At 55.7% G+C, this 19,651-nt stretch overlaps 7 protein-coding genes across 7 annotated transcripts; 3 read left to right on the top strand and 4 right to left on the bottom strand.

The window, feature by feature from the left end:
- Window positions 1–13: 13 nt before the first annotated feature.
- B0T26DRAFT_163917 (uncharacterized protein) lies at window positions 14–1,003 on the bottom strand. Its single transcript, XM_060433517.1, has one exon. It carries the CDS (start codon window positions 639–641, stop codon window positions 117–119), a length of 525 nt encoding a protein of 174 aa, XP_060301073.1. The 5' UTR covers window positions 642–1,003; the 3' UTR covers window positions 14–116.
- Window positions 1,004–2,751: 1,748 nt separating this feature from the next.
- Window positions 2,752–3,918, top strand: B0T26DRAFT_163761 (uncharacterized protein). The gene has a single exon (XM_060433516.1). It carries the CDS (start codon window positions 3,021–3,023, stop codon window positions 3,663–3,665), a length of 645 nt encoding a protein of 214 aa, XP_060301072.1. The 5' UTR covers window positions 2,752–3,020; the 3' UTR covers window positions 3,666–3,918.
- A 116-nt stretch (window positions 3,919–4,034) lies between these two features.
- On the bottom strand, window positions 4,035–5,108 carry B0T26DRAFT_869337 (uncharacterized protein). The gene has a single exon (XM_060447886.1). It carries the CDS (start codon window positions 5,030–5,032, stop codon window positions 4,274–4,276), a length of 759 nt encoding a protein of 252 aa, XP_060301071.1. The 5' UTR covers window positions 5,033–5,108; the 3' UTR covers window positions 4,035–4,273.
- A 411-nt stretch (window positions 5,109–5,519) lies between these two features.
- On the bottom strand, window positions 5,520–6,775 carry B0T26DRAFT_869336 (uncharacterized protein; the record flags this gene model as incomplete). Its single annotated transcript, XM_060447885.1, has 4 exons — window positions 5,520–5,710; window positions 5,794–6,242; window positions 6,434–6,509; window positions 6,765–6,775. The coding sequence occupies 3 exons, from the start codon at window positions 6,773–6,775 to the stop codon at window positions 5,802–5,804; spliced, it is 528 nt and encodes a 175-aa protein (XP_060301070.1). The 3' UTR covers window positions 5,520–5,710; window positions 5,794–5,801.
- Window positions 6,776–9,003: 2,228 nt separating this feature from the next.
- Window positions 9,004–9,990, top strand: B0T26DRAFT_672783 (uncharacterized protein; the record flags this gene model as incomplete). Its single annotated transcript, XM_060439508.1, has 3 exons — window positions 9,004–9,421; window positions 9,492–9,828; window positions 9,885–9,990. The coding sequence occupies 3 exons, from the start codon at window positions 9,004–9,006 to the stop codon at window positions 9,988–9,990; spliced, it is 861 nt and encodes a 286-aa protein (XP_060301069.1).
- Window positions 9,991–12,039: 2,049 nt separating this feature from the next.
- B0T26DRAFT_748465 (carbon-nitrogen hydrolase) lies at window positions 12,040–14,512 on the top strand (the record flags this gene model as incomplete). Its single annotated transcript, XM_060444968.1, has 4 exons — window positions 12,040–12,184; window positions 12,245–12,553; window positions 12,615–12,627; window positions 12,700–14,512. The coding sequence occupies 4 exons, from the start codon at window positions 12,040–12,042 to the stop codon at window positions 14,510–14,512; spliced, it is 2,280 nt and encodes a 759-aa protein (XP_060301068.1).
- A 1,838-nt stretch (window positions 14,513–16,350) lies between these two features.
- B0T26DRAFT_163603 (uncharacterized protein) lies at window positions 16,351–18,315 on the bottom strand. Its single transcript, XM_060433515.1, has 3 exons — window positions 17,676–18,315; window positions 17,382–17,621; window positions 16,351–17,325 (listed from the first exon to the last, which is right to left on the bottom strand). Exons 1-3 carry the CDS (start codon window positions 17,959–17,961, stop codon window positions 16,472–16,474), a joined length of 1,380 nt encoding a protein of 459 aa, XP_060301067.1. The 5' UTR covers window positions 17,962–18,315; the 3' UTR covers window positions 16,351–16,471.
- Between the last annotated feature and the right edge of the window lie 1,336 nt (window positions 18,316–19,651).

Raw genomic sequence — 19,651 nt, 5'->3', positions numbered from 1 at the left:
TCCAAGCCCAGCCTGGCCTGAATTGATGTCGCGTCTCCGGTGCTGCTAGGGACCGGAGCAATGTTGGTCGACACGCAACTTGGGAAACACCATTCGAGGTCCCAAGAGCTTCTTGTTCAGAGTTGGAGAGGTAAAGAGAGGCAAGAGCAAAGAGAAAAGCAGCCACCCGGGCTGGGCATGGAGTACACTAGTATACGGGAGGATGGGTGGGCGCCGGTATGCAGTTGGTTCTGGCCCCCACCAGCGATTGGTGGGCGGGAGTCAGGCTGTTGTTCTCTGGTGGTGTACAGAAAAGGACGAGGTACTGTTGTACTGGTCGATATTGGTTGGTCGAGTGTCGACTGTACGTATACATCCAATGTACAGACAATAAGCGCAACCAACGCATTCAGGGGTGACACTTCGAAGCTAAGCAATAAGAAGATGGGAGACGTCCTCCGGGGAGCCGGGAAAACCGGAAAGAAAAAAAGAAACAGAAAAAAGGAACAAGACGCACTGATGGACGAACAGGACAGAACAGAGGAGAGGAAGAGAGAAGGAGAGAAAAAAAAGACGTGAAGTAGGAGATTGCACCTCGGAGTAGGCGGCGCACTCGATATAATATCCAGGCGCCAACCTGAACGCCCCTGTGTGCCCACCATGCTTGCCCTGCCTTTACTAAGGCAAATTGTATTACACGGCTTGAGTGGAGGTTGAGGTCAGGTCGCTACTACTGTGTAAGGTAAGGCACTGTACACTACAGCTCATAGCGGAGTCGCTGTCCCGTCCCTTCCTTTCAAGTCCAGGTTTCTCTCCACTCCCCACATGGAAGGATGATGGAGAGAAACACACTTGGCCAGGACCAAGCGAGGCCAGCGGCTCCAGCAGCCACTGTCGGTCGACGCTGGGGGGTCGGTGGGCAGCGCTGGTAGCACGGAAGCAGGCATCATTCACTCTGGCGGTCCTGGGTGCGTAGCCGTGCGTGCGTGGTTCTGGTTCTGGGTGGCCCGATGCCAGGTTTCTCTGTGCTCCCAGCGTCCCTGGGGGGGCTCCTTCCCGGGCCATCACCACTTGTTTCCCCCTCGTGCACAGGCCAGCCCTCCCCTTCGCGACTTTTGGCGTGCTGTGTATGCGCCGCCGGGCTGCTGCCGCTTGCTTGGCCGCTCAAGAGGGGAATAGGGCGCCCCTCGAAGCGCGACTCTGGGGTGGCTGGCCGCTAGACCCAATCACAGCGCGCGCGAGAGACGGGAAGGAGCTGCACGACGAGGGCGAGGGCCACCAGGGGGGGTTGCATCGCTCGCGCCGGCCAATGGCGGAGCTTGACGGTTTCGTTTGTCGGGCGCTTAACGGGGGAATCAAGTGGCCTCCCCTTGGTCAGCGTGGGGCTCAGTCGCTCGAGATCGACGAGTGGGCAGCAAATTGCGGCCCTGCCCAATCAGAGCAGACCCTGGCCAGTCCACCCTTAAGTCCCGCGAAATAGGGTTCACACCGTCTTCTTTGGGCCAATCCACCTCCGCATTGCTATTGCCCCCAAGCAATGCAGAGAAGCCTCAGCAGCGGGCAGCCCTCGGAAAATCAGCGAGCGTTGAATGCAGGATTTCAGCCTTCCTTTCCGACTTTCTGTGTAACCGTCTGCCATGTACGGACGGAAGATCCGCTGCTTACCATGATCGCCACCCATCTTCCCGTTCACTGCTTGGCTTCTCTATACAGAGTATCCGTACATACTAAGTGCAATTCATGTGCCTTCAGCGTGTACAGTATCTACACTAGGTACCTAGGCACATGTACACCCGACTACTAAACACAGTTAGACAGCCTGGAAGGAACTTGCCGTAAAGTCGAGTGGGGGCGGGTATTTCGTCTGTGCACTTCGTCGATCCCGTGCATTGGGGACAGTGTCAACCGAGAAAGGAAAGCAGTGACCTTGCACTGGCTGGTGCGCACTTACTATGTACACACGCAAGACTGGCTCGGCTGGAGTTGGACTGGACACGAACCAGGCAACCAAGCCACCTTCGCTTCCCTCCAGTCACATCGATCTAAAGCACTTCAAAGAACCAACAGCATATCACTAGCGCTCGGTTTCGCCCACAACCCCTGCACATGCTACCGCGAATGACGCCTTTTTTTTCTCTCCTTCTCTTCCCGCGGCTGATGCATTTCAATATCTCGAGTCAGAACTAAGGTGACTATCCGCAGTGGCCAACGTTGGCTGCCAACTGACCACAACATGTGAGAGGGAGAGGGTAGGGGGAAAAAATGGTGCAAGTTGGAAGGGTTCATGAGATGGAAGCACTTACTGTAGTAAATGGAGCTAGACGCCTCGTGTGCTGCTAGCGTGGCGCTTTTCCCTCACTGGCTGTCTTTCCGGTTGCTGCTCCCGGACGACGTGCAGTACCAAATCAGCACGGGCTCAGTTCAATATTTGATATCCGCGTACTGTGTATTCAAGATTGCGCCAGTAAGTCCTCATGCTCTACTTGCCCGACATGACACCTGAGGTGGTTTGTCTGCGTGTTTGTTTGGACTCGCTCTCGTGGTTAATAATCCATCAGACAGACGATCCGTACGAGTAGATACCTTAGGTACGGAGTACGGAAGACTCCGCGTCGGAATCCTTTACCATGTGCCACAACTTAAACTCGTCCCACCCATCCGCAAATCCTCCTCTGGCAGGGACCTATTGCGTAGAGAGGAGTAGGGGAGGGGAGCGCCGGGAGCATGATCAGCACACGTTGGCCGCATCCAGGCCGGCCATCCTTGACCTACCCAAGGCCCAAGGCCCAAGGAGGTGTCTCTTCGACAGCTGACACAAGAAACCTACGGTGTGCGCTGTCTCTATCCTCCCCGAGGCTCCCCGTCGATATGATCCAATGGCTGGGTATGCCACGTTGAGCCGAACCCGCGATTGGTGTGTACAGGGGTTCGACACGCTCAACTCGGGCTTCTTGTCTTTTTGACCTTTCCTCCCAACGGCTCTCGAACCAACAAGAAGGCTGGCCTGCCCAATCAAGCGAGGGGCTACACCAGCCGACGACATGTTCGGGACGTTGAGAAATCTCGCCCTCGGTGTACATGCGCAGTTTCCGCCTGTGCAACGGTGCTTGTACGACTTCGGAGGCAAACATATTTTAACATGCTCTGCTCTGACTGGACGCATCGTGGAGCCCCTATGTGTGGACATTGTCCTAGACGGCGGAGATGAGGGAAATCTCGCCCGGGAACTCATACTGTTGCTTCTAGGTGCGGCTGCGTACCCGTGTTCAACCATTCGCCACAGGGGCACCGCTTCTCTGGTTGAGGTTCATTGTCTGGATGGACACGGAAGCAGACTGGATCTTGTCTGGGGGGTTTTCTTCCAAAAAAAAACCTCAGCGGCCAGCTTGTCTAGCCCAGGTATACCGAAATGTCTTGGGCTACGCAGTGCCGATCAAATCTCAGCTACTTGGCCAAGTGTTGGGTCTCGAGCGAAGGACGAGCAATCTTCATATTGCTGCTGTCGCCTGCATGCTGCATGTGGCACACCGATGCGTGATTGGGTCGCGATTTGGTTTGATAGCACTCGCCACGCCAGCCGAACTCCCAGGCAAAGAGTCAGTTCATTTGCGAGCCTTCACGGTGTCACGGGCTACCATTCCCGTCCGTACATACATGCCTACTCCATACGGCATAAGGCTGCTTAGTGACCGACAACAGTGCAATTTCGTGCTGCTGTTAGCTCTCCTTGTTGGCCGAGGGGAAGGTACCAAGCCGATTCCGCGACTCAGAGACATATTTGACAGCTCGCAGGGACATTCCAGGGAATTTCTGACATCAGGTCTCTCTTAGGACAGACTTATATGCAGGCCAGTATGGCGAGCTCGAGTCCCAGAGAGCTCGTATATGCATTCGAACCTCTAGTCAGCAGTTGCCAGTCGACTTGACCGTTTGGGCGGGTCTTCTTCTGTTTGGTTGGTCCCAGCCACTTCCCTGCCTTTTGGGAAATATGTCTAAATCTTGGTGAGTGGTAAGATTGGGGAGCGGTGTTTCGACAGGAACAAACGACTATCCATGGATAACGGCCCATGGGGGTTGCGAATACACTTTGTTACGTCACGAAAACAAGAAACTTTGGTGCCCGTCTTGAATCTGCACCTGGGGATTTTTTAAAACTTCGCGAGAGCTTGCACCAGTGAGCCATCCACCTGTTTATCTAACGGGAGCCGCAACGTATCCTTTACCCCCTTTTTTTTTCCCCTCTATCGAGCACCAAAGACTTGGCGAGACGTCTACCCTCAAGTGTCTCACGTTCTCACCCAAAGATCGACACCATGCCAGTGCCGAGACCGAACCTTGAACTGCCGCCGCCGGAAGAATGCCTGCCCAAGGACAAGTCGTCCATCTCCTGGCTGCTGTCGTCGTAGTAGCCCGAGCGGCGGAAGGTTGAGCAGAGCCCGCACTCGAACTCGATCTGCCCAGCGGCAGTATCCGTCTCGTCACCGTCATCGGTCGTCTTGGGCTTGGGATCCTCCAACCTGAGGCCGAACTTGTGCTGCAGGCTGTGCTCAGAGACTACGCGGCAGAACTCGCTCAGGAAGTTCGCGTAGCCGGACATGTCGAGTGCGCCGCCGCCATCATCATCAGCATCAGCGGCGGCATACTCGTAGGCCTGGAGACGAGCTTCGCTGTTGACGAAGTAGTGGATCCCGCGGAGTTGCTGTCTTTGCAAGCTGCTTGTTGTGGTCGCTGTTGTGCTGCTCGCCGCTGCTATCGCGACCGGCTTCATGGCCATTTTCTGGGCTGTTGTTCCGCCCCCGCTGCCGTCGCCGTCGCGGCCAGGGTGCGCATCGACCTTGTCAAGCACCATGACCTCGCCGTCGTAGGCAACGTCGCCATGCTTGTGGATCACGTGGATGCAAAAGAGGTCCTTGGTAATGCCGTGGTTGTATAGGAGCTCGCCCAGGTTGCGGAGATCGTGCCAGTAGTCGCGGCGAACCTGGGAAGCGGCGCCGACGAGAGGTAGCGCGTTGTACGTGCTGGCGGACACGAACGTGTCGATCAGGGGCGCCATGGCTGGGACGGGGTCGATGTGATTGCGTGGGTTGTTGTGCCGCCGGTTTTCTCGTGACGGCGGTGGTGTTTTGGGGCTCGTTGGTATAAACCCCCCGCCTGGAACAGTATGGGCGGTGACGTTCAGTGTTTCATGGCTATTGGAGGGGCTTCCAGTGAGTGAATCATGAGATGACTGACTGCTTCCGGCGATATGATGGGTGACAAAGCGGAGACGTTGCGGGCCTGGACCAGCGACCCGGCCAACAAAGAGAAAGGGGCGGCTAGCCCAGTGGAAGCATAGAATGGAGCTGCCACTTAGCACCGCTTACAATATCCGAATTCCATGTTGGTGGCGTTTGCGTTCACGGCTGTCGCCACTCGAGGCTCGTCATCTTAAAGAGTGTTTGCAAGCCAACAAACGGCGCCATTGGGGTCCCATTGTCGCCAGATGTCCACCGCCTCTCGTCTAAACCTACTGCTGCTTCCAGGGTCGCCATAACTTTCCACCCGCATCCGTATCTCACATTGGTGGTGCTTGACTCGTTCCCTACCTAGACACCTCGCCTTGCTGGCTCTCGAGACACTTGAGTTGGCATGAGAGACAGCACCATCCCTCCTCCAGCTTCTACTCAGCCTGTTCAGCAGCCCACAGGAGGCTTCACAACACCTTGGCAAAAATAAAGATAAAAGCAATTCTCTAGATTTGCATATATATTTAGTTTCGTGTACTCAAGAAGTAACTTCCACAGTTAGATGTATCACAAGTGAAATGGCTCATACCCCTGTCCTCAATCACTATGATTGACTTGACCGAGCACCTTGCGCTTCATGGTGGCGCTCAGCCCGGGCACCATGTCCTTCTCCTTGCCGACGAGGTACTCGAGTACGTCGTCCTGGGTGAAGTGTCCGTCCTTCACCAGCGCTGCCAGATAGTCCAGCGGCGTGGCACCGGGTTGCTTCTTGGGTCGCAGCGCCTTGCCGGGCTTGGCTGGCTCGTTGGCGATGTACCGGTCCACGTCGGCCTGGGTCAGCTTTCCGGCGTTGACGACAAGTCTCAGGTAGTCCAGCGGCGGGACGGCTGGTAAGGACGGGGAGGTGCTGTTGCTGGCTTTCGGCCCCCCGACGACGACGGCGGTCGATTTGGTGTGCGGCCGGACCCCGTCTTGCTTCAGCAGCTCCAAGAAAACATCCGTGGCCTTGTCAGCGATCGTTGCCTGCAAGTGCCGCGCCTAGCCATCGAGGGAGTCGATTGTGACCTGGATCTGCCGCCCGTCTAAGCGCTCGTGCGAACACGTCACCTTGTACCTGCCGTGGAGGGGCGATTGCTAGGATCGCGTCACCCAATAGTCATGCTGGTGACCTGTCATGCAGTAAACATTGCCCAGGTTGTCAACTGTTGACAAGGAGGGGGGGGAGAGACCGTGGCCGGGGCTATCTGGTTCTGGTTCTGGTTCTGGCTACTAATCTCGCGATAATGACCCCCGACAATCCAATCCCTGAATGTTTGTTAGTAGGGGAGTTTCCAAGATTTGAAAGGCCTTAATAACTTCGGCTCGTCCTGAAGGTTTTTCGCCGAGGGATGTAGTCGTTATTATGGTCCCTATTATAGAATCTCAGAGGACTTTCTCTATCCTAGAAATACATATCAAAGGCTTTCCTAGCCGGTGTGCTTGCTTGAAAGAGGTGTTCTGTATCCGTCATGGAGGCTGAGCTCGGTGAGATAGGATCTCTAGAAGTTGAATTCGGGGTACTTCATCCTCATCTTGAACGCTCTATAGGTTGTCATCTAATATGGTGAGGTGGATGCAAGTCAGTCAAGCAGTTAAGTAACAATAATAACAATATTTGAGCACAGAAAGGGGTATCACTGTGCTGAATCGGCGCTGTGGTGGCGGGCATGGCTGGGATTTTTCTGTTTATCTGTATCAAGATTTTTAATCGACGGCGGCGACGTACAGCTGGCTCTATTACGGGACGAGTCTGTAACCGAGTATTGCAGTGCTGTTTGATTAATTTGCCTGGTTGGTCCAGAGTAGAGGGAAGGGGGAATGAGACCGCAGGCTGAGTACCGATTACCAGGTTTGATTAACCAGAACGCTGCCGAGCTCTCCCTCTACCTTCCCAAGTACTTATGGCCGGCAACATCGCGCAGTCTGGGTTGCAGTCCTCCCTCATCCATGCCTCTGAATAAGACTGATTATTCCGACGGGGAGATTTGATGATCCCAGAAACGAGTGAGGTGCCCAAGGTTGTTTCCTCGAATCCATCATCTGAAACATGATAAAGGCTTCATGGCCTGGTCGATAACTCAAGGGTTGGCTAGCTGGTAGGGTAGCCTTTTATTCAAAAGTGGACACATAATCCATTCAATTGACAAGCACGACCAGGCTGAACTTCACTTTAATTGCTCTGGCTGTTAACATCCGACGGGAAGATGCAGGAGAAAAACCGACAGCAGACCCCACACTAGGTAATTATAGTCTGAAACTAGATCTAATATTAATTAATGCAAAGCGGGCCTTGTTTCGGCCTTTTCTAAACTTATGTTGTTTACCAACGGTGAGTTGGCTGACCTAAGCAGCTGACTCCTGGTGCCCGGATCCCGGATGTCTGTGGGGAGACGTTGAGAAACGGATGAAAAATAGCGGGAGTAGTGGCATCGAAGGATCAAGTCAAGCGTGAAGCGAAGCCAACGAAGGAGCCGGGCCACGTTAGGGCTGACTGGCATGTATCAAAGATGGCGGGGTGCAGACGTTTCGTCAGCACCTTGCTTGCCTTCCAAAGTTCCAAGAAGGGGCTGGCTTGACCAACGAAAAGGGGGTCCGCCTCGGCTCCCGCTTCCGACAGACACCGACTGCCGTGGCGAGCGACATGGGACGAGGATGGAAGTGGAAAGGGACTTGAGACGCCACTGGATTAGAAAGAGAGAGGAGGAAACAGAGGCGAGCCTAGAGGTGAAAGTGTCAGCCATGGCGTATATCCCTCCATCTTGACAAATAGGTGCCTTCGTAACCAATTTTCTTCCTGCCTCAACGACTCTTGTCCCACCGCGGAGCATCACCTGCCAAATCCCTATCCTTCTCTCCAGCCACCAGGAAAAAAACCTGCTGCTGGCGTGTTTTCGACGCGGCGTGTCTGACGGCCACGGATCGGGGTACGGGGGAGGCGGCATGGCGATGGTAACACGCGCTGCTGACGGCCTATCCACTCGGAAATCATATGGGCAAACATGTGAACGGAAGCGGGAAGAGGCATGGTTGCACGGTAGAGCTGACTGGCAGCTGTGAGTTTGCTTTCACACCCGTGAACCAACCGAGCCACATGGGGGCGAGTGGGACATACCATGCTGCCGGCCGCCCGAGGTTGGCGCAACATTTTTCTCGGCTCTCGCCTGTATAACCAAAACAACCGTGTCTCCAAAGAGGAGAGGGTGGCTGTTGCTTTGCAACTGAAGCCATCGGGAGAGATGAGTCTGGGTAAAGTCTGAATAGATCGTCGGGCCTCGTTTAGACGACCTAGTGTAGACTCTCACGTTCTCTGACAGAAAAGAGGTGGCGAAGCTGCACGCTGCCATGTCCAGCAATATAATATTGCTACCGCATGTTGGCCGTTGATGACGGAGGCACGTGGAAAGGGCCGAGTTCGGGAACATCATGGCACGAACAAGGCTTGTGGCCGTCTGTGTCTCCCTCGCTCAAGGCAAGACAGTTCATCAGTCTTGTTTGTTCGGTCTTCCCACTATGCCCCTAATCGACTTCTGCACGACTCAAAATGGGCGCTCTTCTTGGAAGGGCCTGGAGTATAAAGGAACCATATAGCCCTCACGTCGGACTGTCCATGGCAAGAGAGACAGACACGATCCAGCCTGGCCATTCCGAAGCAGACGATCCCAACCGGTTCAGCCACCAACAGCCACCAACAGCCATCTGTAACTACCTTTCTTGAACCCCCAAAAGAGCTCCAGCCTGCTACCGTCGTCACTGCACCATCATGAAGCCCTCGTGCTTTCTCAGGGCCGCGCCATGGTGGCTGCTCGTTCTGCCGGGACTCGGCTTCTCGCACCTTGGCCCTCCTGACAATTTTTGGGCCGCGGCCTTGGCCGTGGGAGAGAGGCACCACCAGCAACAACAGGCTGTCAGCAAAACCCGTGGGAACCACGGCAGGTCCGGGGTGGACACGACGGCAAAAGTGGTGACCCATGAGGCGGCCGAGTCCCATCATGATGCCGAGCATGCGAAGTGGAGTTGCTTTTTAGCATCGCGCCCCGGGGCGGCCGTCGATGCTGGTGGTTTAGAGGATGGCCTTGACTCTGGCGAAGCCTACGTTTGCGACACGACCAAGGGCCGGTGGTCTCAGGCGTGGCAAATGACTTCGCAGAAGACGTGGCAGGTTCTCAACTTCAGCCGAGGTGAGTGCATGCCTCCAATAAGCAAACTTAGCGACTCGAAACACAAGCTGACCGAGATTTGCCACACTAGCGTTCGAAACAACGCCGAAAGCCCTGTCCCTCAACTTCACTCTCGTCCAAGACAGCGACGGAGCATCGCAGCGCTGTCTGATGTCGATTCCAAACACGGGCCCCAAGGAGAGTTGGTACCATGCTTGGTGCGAGGGCAGCGATAATGCCGGCTTTGGCACTAGCTTGAACAGAAACAGCACCAGCGGTACCAGCGGCACCAGGGGCACCAGCAGCAAATCCACCGGCGGTAACAACAACGGCGAAAGTATTGATGGTGTCATTGGGGACGGTGTCTTCACCATCTCGTGGGGCTACATCAACGGCTCCGCAGACGGCGCAGTTATGACGGTGTGCAAGTGAGTTGAGCCCCCCCAAAAAGACACAATAACTCCTGCTAACCCCGACACCCCAGTCCTGCCACGGGGACAGACGCGTGGTTCGGCTTCGACCATGTCAACACCCAGCAGAACTTTCCCAGCTCGCCCAAGGAGCCAGTGTACGACACGGGCTGCAGCTGAAGGATAAGTAGCATATTCAATGGTGGGTGAGTGAATTGGGGGCCGCTTTACAAGAGCGAGGGAAAAAGGCAGGTAGGAGACGAATAATGAAAAGGGGAAAAGGGAATATGACACGATGAAAGTAATAGAGATCGGGGTAGATTGGAAAAACTAAAGAGATATGGCCTCTGGGTAAAGATCCCTCCTTAATGCCTTGACATCCGTGAATATCAGGGTTGTAGCCAACCTGGAAGATAAGACTTGAGCGCTGCTGGGCTACAGCGTTGGAGTAAGAAGTAGAAGCCTTTCTTTGCCTTGCCATGGCGCGGCAGCCTCGGGAGGGAGTTCCCGTCGAGGCCCGGGCAACCCAACGGCTAGCTGTTTGGGTCTGGTCTGGGGGGGGAGGGGGGAGAGGAAGCGGCTTTGCCCACACCCTGGAAGATTGATGCATCAATTCACAAATGTAGAAAGGTGCCCGTGCAATTGGGGGGCACGCAGCGCACGCCCCCAAAATGGAGTCTCGTCGGTGAGTTGAGGGTGCCGGGTTCCTAAAATAAGAATTGACCACCCAAGTAAGGTAAGGTAGGTAGGTAGGTACGGAATATCGGTGGAATCATGCATTGCAATTGCGTGCGCTGCGTGCCATGGACCCCAATACGACAGACAAGCAGAATGTGTTGCACAAGAACACTCGAGATTGCCGCCATTGCAACTCTACGGCCCAGACCAAATTGGAGACGGAGTGAATATAAAGAAGTCGGTGTTGTGCAGACCAGAGGTTGTTGATGGCGAATCTGGGGCAGACTTCAAGTTGCTGGGAAGTCAGGGCAGAGTTGTCGGGCAGTTGCAGGCAACTTGCCCAAGACTGAAGCAGCTCTGAAAGGAAAGTGCCAGGGCAAAGATCCCGGGCCAGTTGAGGTGGCTGCTGAATGGACCCACTTCCCCAACCTGGGCGCAGCACCTTGCCTATCTCGTCACATTGAAGAGCTTAACTGATCCGCCCCTTTCGCGGCTTCCACACTCCTCCGCACCACACCACACCACCACGCCCCACTGTCCTCCTGTTTGCAGGACAGCTTGTTGGAGTGAATTCTAAATTACTGTATACACCAGTTGTCGCTATTGTGTGACGCTGGCCGCCAGTGGACTTTCCGTACTGTGCATTAGCGGAACTTGTTCGTGCTGGCGAGTGAGCCCAGATTAAGCCGTGTGATATATTCGGCCTGTTAACTTCAATCACAGTGCAACAGCCGTTTCTCGCAAATCACCGAAGCGCAATCAGCGAAAAGGAACAGGCCAGCGGGCCAATGAGAGATGGCAGACTTGGCTCATGCACGTGCTTTGCCAGAAGTACCCAGTCAGTGCGTTTTCTACCATCGGGAACATGAGGTGATCGTCGGCCACCCCCAGTTCTGGTTGGGCTGGCACGGTCCTTCATGCAGCTCTCGAGATCCTGCCCTGCCCTGCCTGCCCCTCCCCCTCTGCTCTTTCTACCCGCTCTGCCGCTGCCGGTGCCCCCTGTGCCCCCGCCATCTCCCCCCCGAAGGAGGGTTGTGAACCCCCTTTCTCCCTGCGCGAGAGAGTTAAAAATAGGTTCGGCCGTCAGTTCAGCGCATCCCGCTTTCATGCTCGCCCATTCCCATTCCAGAGAGCCAAACCCCAGAAGCAGCAGCAGCAGGAACGGTGGAGGCCATTTCCTCGACCAACACCACGCAGAATCAGCCTCCTCATGCGCATCTTGCATCTGCATCTATATCCCACATGTCTTAGTCTCTAATTCTGGAACAATAATCGGAAACAAAACCGCCACCAACCCAATTGCCGACATCAAAGCCTCAATCCATCCATGTTGAAACATGCGTGATCGTTAGTCTGGTATATGAACCTCGTTCACGCCATTTCTCGTCAAAGTCCAGACGGAAGCACGATTGCTCAAGCACCAAGCCGCCATTGGTAGCCTCACCCCGATCAAGGGCAGCAGCGCACACTGGCAGCGGCATTAGACGACGACGAGAGCAACAAGACAAGTCCGCAGTAGGTTGGAAAGCACATCACATTCCCACGGCCACCATGAGGATCGGGTGTCTCCAGTTCGCCCCAAAGGTTGGCGATGTCTCCAACAACCTCTCCCGCGCCGACGCCGTCCTGGCCAAGGCCGACGCCATGGAGCTCGACAACCTAGACCTTCTCGTACTTCCCGAGATGGCGTTCTCAGGTAGGCTAGCTATCCCGGACCATCCCGCCGGCGTGGTCGCCCAACTAACCCGCTCCCAAGGTTACAACTTCAAGTCAGCCGAGCACATCGAGCCCTTCCTTGAGCCCTCGGGCTCTGGAATTAGCGCGCTCTGGGCCCGCACCACGGCTCTCAAGTACGACTGCACCGTCGCCGTCGGGTATCCCGAGAAGGTCGGCAGTCCGTCTCCCGAGTACTACAACTCACTCATCCTCGTCAATGGCGATGGAGAGACCGTCGCCAACTACCGCAAGAGCTTCCTCTACTACACCGACGCCACGTGGGCCTCGGAGGGCGACGGCTTCTTTGGGGGCCCCGTCGGCGAGTTTGGTCAAGTTGCTATGGGCATATGTATGTTCCCCCCCAACTCGCATCTGCAAGTACCACGAGCTGCTAACACTGGTCTCGCTAGGCATGGACATCAAGTATGCGACCGGCTTTTCTCCTTATCCCACCCCCATGCCCCGTGCCCCGTGCCCCGGCTAACATGATGCCAGTCCCTACAAGTTCCAGGCTCCCTATCACGCCTTCGAGTTTGCCTTCCACGTCCTAGAAGTCCGCGCAAACCTTGTCATCCTCTCCATGGCCTGGCTCACGCACGAGGACCAGGCCACCTTCACTCCGTTTGCCCAAGAGCCCGACATGGAGACCCTTACCTACTGGGCGCAGCGACTAGAACCCATCATCCGATCCGACAACGACGACGAGATTATCGTTGTCTTTTGCAATCGCTGCGGCATCGAAGACGAGGTCGTCTACGCCGGCACGAGCGCCGTTCTTGGCGTCAAGAATGGCGAGGTTTCCGTATACGGCCTCCTTGGTCGTGGTGTTAAGGAACTGTTGGTCGTCAACACCGAGCTGCCTCCATTTGCCAAGCTCGTCAATCGCACCGAAACACCCATGCGCGCCGGCTTCGAGCCTTCGCCAAAATCCCCAAGACGCTCCGGGAAGGAGCCGTCCAATGCCCCGCCTTCTCGGTCCCCAGCATTGCCTCCGGCTAGCCGCGGTCAGGCGGGTGGGGCGCAGGCTCCAGGGAGCATGAGCCGCGGCCAGGTGAGGCCGAAGTCACGGGCACCTGCAGCTCCGTCGTCTCCGCGTCCCAGACAACCACCTTCACTTGCCGACTGCGAAACTAGCAGTGAATACGATGAGCCCCGAGATTACGAGGTATGCTCGGGCCGGTGCGGCGGGTGTAAGGACCACCCCCAACCTGCGAAGCTGGGAGCTCCGAAACCCCCTACGCACTCCCGGCCAACGCCCGTAACCCAGCGGCCGAAGCTAGCAATCTCGACTGGGCCAGAGATAATCGCCCCTTTTACGTCGAAATTGCCTCCTTCGGGGATGGATTCCGGGGCTATTTCATCCAGAGGCGATATCGGCACGCCCCCTGTCACGGCTTTTGACGACTTTCCATTGTCTGCGTACTATTGGCCCTCGTCAGCACATCCCCTCTCAGCAGCCGTGTACACGCCACCTGAGGACTCGGTCTGGCCCTTATACGACGACACCGTCAAGGTGAATGTCGAACCCAAAACTCGGCGTGCAGTCGAACAGGTAACGCCCGTGGCGCGACCTGCATCACCCAAATCCCGCAACGCAAGCCAAACTCGGTCGCCTCAGTCTCCAGGCAGAGGCAACCTTTGGCCACCCGGACAGGCCTCTCCCATCAGCAGCAGCCGCTCTAGGACCCGGACAGCCGGGCCGCCTTTGCCTATCAAGAGCGCTCGGCCGAAGATACGGGCAATTGAGAAGCTAGCGTCGCCTTGTCCCACCCCGCGATCGGCAGTCTCCGATTCGACGTGGGCCCAAAAGAGAGATGAATATTTAGCTGAAGCCGCCACCAGGAAGCTAAGGCAAGCTCGATCGGTAGAGGATCTGAAGGCGAAAGCCCGCTCCAAGCATTCGATCACGATCGCCGCGAGCCCAAGTGTCTTCAAGACCTCCTTCTCCCCTCAGGAGATTGCCACCAAGGTACCGGCGCGGCCCGAGACTCGCTTGGGCCACCATGGACTGCGAAAGAGCAAGTCGATCATCAACGCGGCTCCGATCTACCAGTCCCAGGCGCCGCCTCTGCCGCGGTCGCCGCTCGTCAAGACCCTCCCTTTTCGCACGGCGGCCAAGGCCCAACACCCCACTATAACCATCACCTCGACCTCTCCCTACCCTGAGCTCGCTGTCGCCGAGGACGAGGTCTATTTTGGCCACACGATACCCCGGGACAGGGGACGGAGACAGCGCGGCTACTCCAACGACCGCGAGGCGCCCGCCTGCTACTCCCCCACCGAAGTCCGCTCGACCATCTCCATCTAATACGTGGCGCGCTGCGCTATTTCTTTCGTCCTTGTTGGAGGGGGGGGCTTTTGGCTTTTGGGCTGTACAGTACGGTACATTATTCTCGGATCAAGCGTGGCGAACGGAGCTGGAGGCACTTGGCGTGGGATGCAATCATTACATGAATTTCTGGCGTATTGCATATTTCTGGGGGATATTGCTCTTTCTTTCTCTCACATTTATCTTGTTAAGATTTTGGAGGAGGGCTTTAGAGAGACGCGGAGGGGGATAGGCGCAAGGAGACAAAAAGAACCTTACCTACGCTTCTTTAGAATCTGGCGGCGAGACTGACACTTTTGGGTTGCCAAAAGCCTGTCGTCTCTATTTACCTGCCTTTTATTCTCGTACATATCTGTTTATGTATTTACATTTCTATCGAGACGGAAGTTACCCGTTCCTTGTCGTACTATGCAGCGTCTGCATATACAGACACTGCTTGCCAACCTGGCAGCTTAACATGTGTTATCCATCCGTATCTCAGTGTGTGCGTGGTGATGGTATAAGCCATTCCGCTTTTGTGATAGATATAACTGTGGAAGTCCCTCGTCGAGCAGATGAAATACAATACCCATCCATCTACAAACACACATACAATATTTGCCAAATACCGTGCTCGCAAGTCTCAAGAGCATGGAGAATAAAGTATGAGGCATCCTGCTACGAACGAACGACAGCCCAGTACAGTCCAGCCCAACCCATTCTAGGAAGGCAGAGCAGAGAATAAACGAGCCTACACCGGCGCGACTGCTGATTATCTACCTAGCTAGATAGCCGCATGCGCGGTTCCATGTTCCATTATCGTTGGCAAAAGCCGCGGCGTAAGACCGAGACTACTACTCACATGGTCGTGGCCAAGCTATTTCCTTCCTTCCTCCGCCCCTTGACTAGGTACCTCACCTCAGTCGCCAAGGTGGGTTAGGGTAGAGAAAAGTCCCTCGGTCTCGGTTCCTCCGCGCTTTTCATCCATTGTTTCGTGTTTCATGTTTCTCGGTGAGAGGCGTATGTGGGTGGGCGGGGTCTTGGCGACAGGAGCTCGCTGCTGCTGCTGCTGCATGGACACTGCAGTTGACTTGCACGTACTTACCCAAGGTAGGCTGTCAGCAGCCTGCAGAGATCTGACTGCTTAGTGGACAGGCACTTACTTGGTGAGCAGGTAAGCACTTGGAGAAGATCGTGCTAGAGAAAACCCCTTTAGAATGTTTCGAACCCAGCACTAGCTCGGATGTTGTCAGGCTGACCGGCGGCCAGCCGGGCATTTTCGACCATTCCTCCGGCCTCCGTCGGCACATTCACCAGGTTGGAGGTTTCGAATGCCGAGAGCTCGGGCTCGGTGCGCTTTGTTCTCTTGAATCTAATTTTTTTTTTGGTCGGGTATACAGGTAGGTGCATACAAATTACAAAATTTTATACAGCAATATATCCAAAACACCTCGTCACAGGCGCTTCAATTATTCCCCGGTCACACTGCATCGCCGTGACCCGCGATTTATTTCGAGTTCACACGTGACTCGTTTTCTTCCCCTGAACCCCCTTACCCCACCTCTAAATGTCTTTAAAAGGGGCTCAAGCGGCGCAGACGCCTGGCTGTATGCACCCGGCGGCCGCGCCACCTCCTTCCTCTGGCTTACTCTTTCAAAAGCCTTTAACTGAGAAGCTACTTCGACGGCGCAGATTTCTAAGCACCAAAGGGGTGGCATCTCAATTCCAAGGGCGTCGAGGAAGGGCGTCAATTTGACTGCGTTTTCTGTTGCTCTGCGAGTATGTGGAAAATCGCGCGCCTTCTCGGAAGGCGTCGGCGTGCTCTGGCTGTTGGCAAAGGGAGTAGTTGCGCAGCTTGTGAACACCGACTTCAGCCGTTACCCGCACCCGAGGATACAAGCCTTACAGCTTCTGGGCGGGGTTGCCTTTTGTGAATGATCCAGTAGACACCGATGTCACCTATCCCGACTTGAGTTCTAAAGATGGCCTCCAAAGACCCTGCGGAGATGTCGCCGGAGAAGATGGCTGCACGATGCCGAGTGGCGTTTCAAAGTGACGCGAGGCATCCGACGACATTGTCCAGCCCCTGAGTCTTGGAGACGTCACGAGGGCCAGGCTGGTGGGAAGGTGCTCATATGTCGGTGGAGATGGGAACTGAAAGCTGAACTCTCGAGACGGACGGTGTAATGGCCGAGGCGATGTCACCGAAGTCGACGAGCGTGCCGTGAGCCGGCTTGTAGAGGGTGGGGGAGGTGGTAACGGGGCTCTGGGAGGAGGGACCCTAACCCAAGGCTCTCCTGTCGGACTAAGATATATGGGCGGAGGACGACGAACTGCTCTCGTGTCTGGTGGGTTTGGACGCCGCCTAGGCGGCCCAGTGTACCGCCGACCGGCAACGAGTCTCCCGTTATTAGCTGCTGCTGGGTCTTGAACTGTCTGCTGGCGGTTATATCCAATGCCGGTAATTCCAAGCTCGGCAAGGCCATGTGTCTCGGCGTGCGACGCGTGGGTGAAGTTCGCTTTGCTGATGGGACTGTTCGGGATATAGTTGCCAAAGCTTTTTCTCTTCGCGATCCTCGATCGTCGTCGAAAGAACATGATAATGAGAGCGACAACGCTGATGACCAGAAGCGAAGACCCCGCGCTGATTGTCACAACGGTGACAGTTGTGAGCGGGTTGTCGTTTGAGGCAACTGACTGGGTAGGATTTGAGGGAGTGGTCACCTCCTCGGTGCTAAAGAGAGGGCCCTTGATTCCAAGGGACGAGCCAGAAGTCTGAACTTGGGAGCAGCCGGCATCAAAGGCAGTGAGGACTATTACGTCGTGTGTAAGCATTTGGCCGTGAATACATGGGCGATGTCGGACTTACAGTTTGACATGTACGCCTGGCCGTTGTTCCGGAGACACTTAGAACAAGAGGTGGCTTGCTGTTGAAAAGAACTGTCCCCTTTTACGCAATACTGGAGCTCCGGCAATGAGGAGCTCAAGGGGGCATCGGCAAAGGAATCACGGAGGCCGCCACACTGGCTGTCGGCAGCGCAGCTGGTCGGCAACTTTGTCTCGTTCTGGGTCGAAAATAGGCAGGAATCGAGGGTCGAGCGCAGGCTGTCTGGTGGTAGTGTCAGCATACGCGCCATGGGATGGAGAATTTATTGCAGCTTACAGACAAACCAGTAGAGGTCACTCTTGGCTCCAGTGACACTTGTGCTGGTCTGGAGGCAGTTGATACACGACTGGAAAGCACGGCCGTTCGGAGAAGAATCGAATTCTTTGTCGGTGCATGCAAGGGGTTGGTCCGCCAATGCTCTCGGGTTCGCGCCGGGCTGTCCGAGGGTGACTGAAAGGCAAGACGAGGCACAGGCCGAGTCGGAGGAAACCTGGAGCGCCAGGCCCCAGTGACAGAGAATAGGCCAGGCAACGAGAACCTGGCACCAGCGAGAATAATGCATTGTTTATCTCGGCTGGCGGCAAGAGAAAGGAAAAGACAAGGAAAGGAAAGGAAGATGAAGGAACGATCCCGCCTGCCTGTACATACCTGGGGTAGTATAGGGTAGGGAGGATGGGGAGGGCGAGGTGGATGAGGTTGAAGAGGGGAGTCCAGAGCTTTAATGGATCACGGCTCCTGGCGAGACGGGAGTCAATCCAGCTTGCCGGGTGGCCGTGGAACCTAAGGTACCTTGGAGCTAGAACTACCTTGCCCTGGGAAGTAGGGCTGGCCGTGTGGGTGCCGGCACACCGAACAGGCCAGAATGCCGCCACATGGTCTGCATCTAAGAGAGCCGGGCCGTGGCCGCGCATGCCAAGGGGGATTGGTGGTCTACCTGGGTACTACTTGAAGGTAGACCTCGGACGGGGAGGTGTGGGGGAGGGCATGGAGATGGAGATGGAGGTGGTAGTGGTGGTGGTGATGATCCACGACCGGCATGTAGGTACTAGGTAGTCCTAGGGCCAAGCTATTGGGAGGTGTGGTGTGCAAGCCAAGCCAAGCCAAGCCAAGCCATCTGAAGGTCAGGTACTAGCAGCAACGAGGGCACTAAAAAGCCGGGCAGGTATCCAAGGTCCCCAAGATAGAATGCCATGGGTCAGTAGAGGCCGTTGGGCGGACAATCCATGGAAGGCGCATCATCGCAACTAGCGGAGGTAAGATCTTGATAGAGATGGGAAAAGTGCCTTGCTTCTCTGGGTGCCTGCTTGTGTGCCTTCCTGGGTGCCTGTGGTTCCCTCGGGCGGCCCAAAGTTGGCTGTCCTGGTCGGCCGCTAAGGTACCACCACCTACCTTAGGCAGTTCTGCCCTGGGCTTGGCACCGATCTTGGATAGGGTCGAGACTTCCCGAGATGGAGTGTATGTACGTGTCCTCCGTACGCGGTGCAGGTGTTTGCATGGTGACACACATGGAAACAAGGCAGGCGGGCCCTGCGGGTTTGCTCCTTCCCGGAAGTGGCATTGCGAGAAGGAATTCGTCTATCGGACCTGCGCCGCACAATCCCTTCTCTGAAATGCGGCCGACGCCTAGCCCAAAAGGGCTATCCGCCTCGACAAAGGACAATGCATGCGGTGCGGCGCTGGCAATGCAAATAGACGGGTGGGTGGTGGTAAGAATCGACGGGGGCCAGTCGGCGCTTATTCATAGGGCTGCCAAGACTTAAACAAACCGGCAGTCGGCTGCCGTCCTAATCGCGATACCGAATGCATCCCAAGGCGTGAAGAGGAGAAGATGACCCGAGATAGGGGGCTTATCTCTAGTTTTTTTCTCTAGTCTCCAGAGCAAGCTTCGCTGGAATCAACATGAGGCTGGTCGCCATGAACCTTGAAGAGGTGAGGGGGAGAGAGAGGTTGTTTCCAGATTCCAGATTCCACAGATCCAACCCCCCTGCCAAGTTCCAACAGAGAACAGACCATCGACGGCATCGAGGCCCAACAAGCGCCATGCCGCGCTAAACTGGCAAACCGAATCCAGACTCGACAGCAACACATACCCCGATTTGGACGACATCATGTCCCCAAGTTGTGCCCCAGTGGTGGGAAAGACGCGAGGCATGCATGGTACATTGGCGCCATCGCCGTCGTGATTGGTTGTCGGCCTGCGAAGCGCTCGCTTGTATGCATGACATCCAACTGGCTTTCCTATTTTAGCGGAG

This window comes from Lasiosphaeria miniovina (assembly GCF_030549165.1).
Source record: "Lasiosphaeria miniovina strain SMH2392-1A chromosome Unknown B0T26scaffold_2, whole genome shotgun sequence".
In the NCBI taxonomy this organism is placed as follows: domain Eukaryota; kingdom Fungi; phylum Ascomycota; class Sordariomycetes; order Sordariales; family Lasiosphaeriaceae; genus Lasiosphaeria; species Lasiosphaeria miniovina.
The sequence above is the reverse complement of the archived record's forward strand: the minus strand, read 5'-3'. Positions and strand labels throughout refer to the sequence as shown.

Excerpts from the sequence above, each read along its gene's own strand:
- B0T26DRAFT_163917 (XM_060433517.1), bottom strand. The coding sequence starts at position 641 with ATGGTGGGCACACAGGGGCGTTCAGGTTGGCGCCTGGATATTATATCG.
- B0T26DRAFT_163761 (XM_060433516.1), top strand. The coding sequence starts at position 3,021 with ATGTTCGGGACGTTGAGAAATCTCGCCCTCGGTGTACATGCGCAGTTT.
- B0T26DRAFT_869337 (XM_060447886.1), bottom strand. The coding sequence starts at position 5,032 with ATGGCGCCCCTGATCGACACGTTCGTGTCCGCCAGCACGTACAACGCG.
- B0T26DRAFT_163603 (XM_060433515.1), bottom strand. The coding sequence starts at position 17,961 with ATGCATTATTCTCGCTGGTGCCAGGTTCTCGTTGCCTGGCCTATTCTC. Across the intron at positions 17,622-17,675 it reads TGACCTCTACTGGTTTGTCT|ACAGCCTGCGCTCGACCCTC; the intron begins GTAAGCTGCAAT and ends CACTACCACCAG. Across the intron at positions 17,326-17,381 it reads CCAGGCGTACATGTCAAACT|TCCTCACTGCCTTTGATGCC; the intron begins GTAAGTCCGACA and ends ACGACGTAATAG.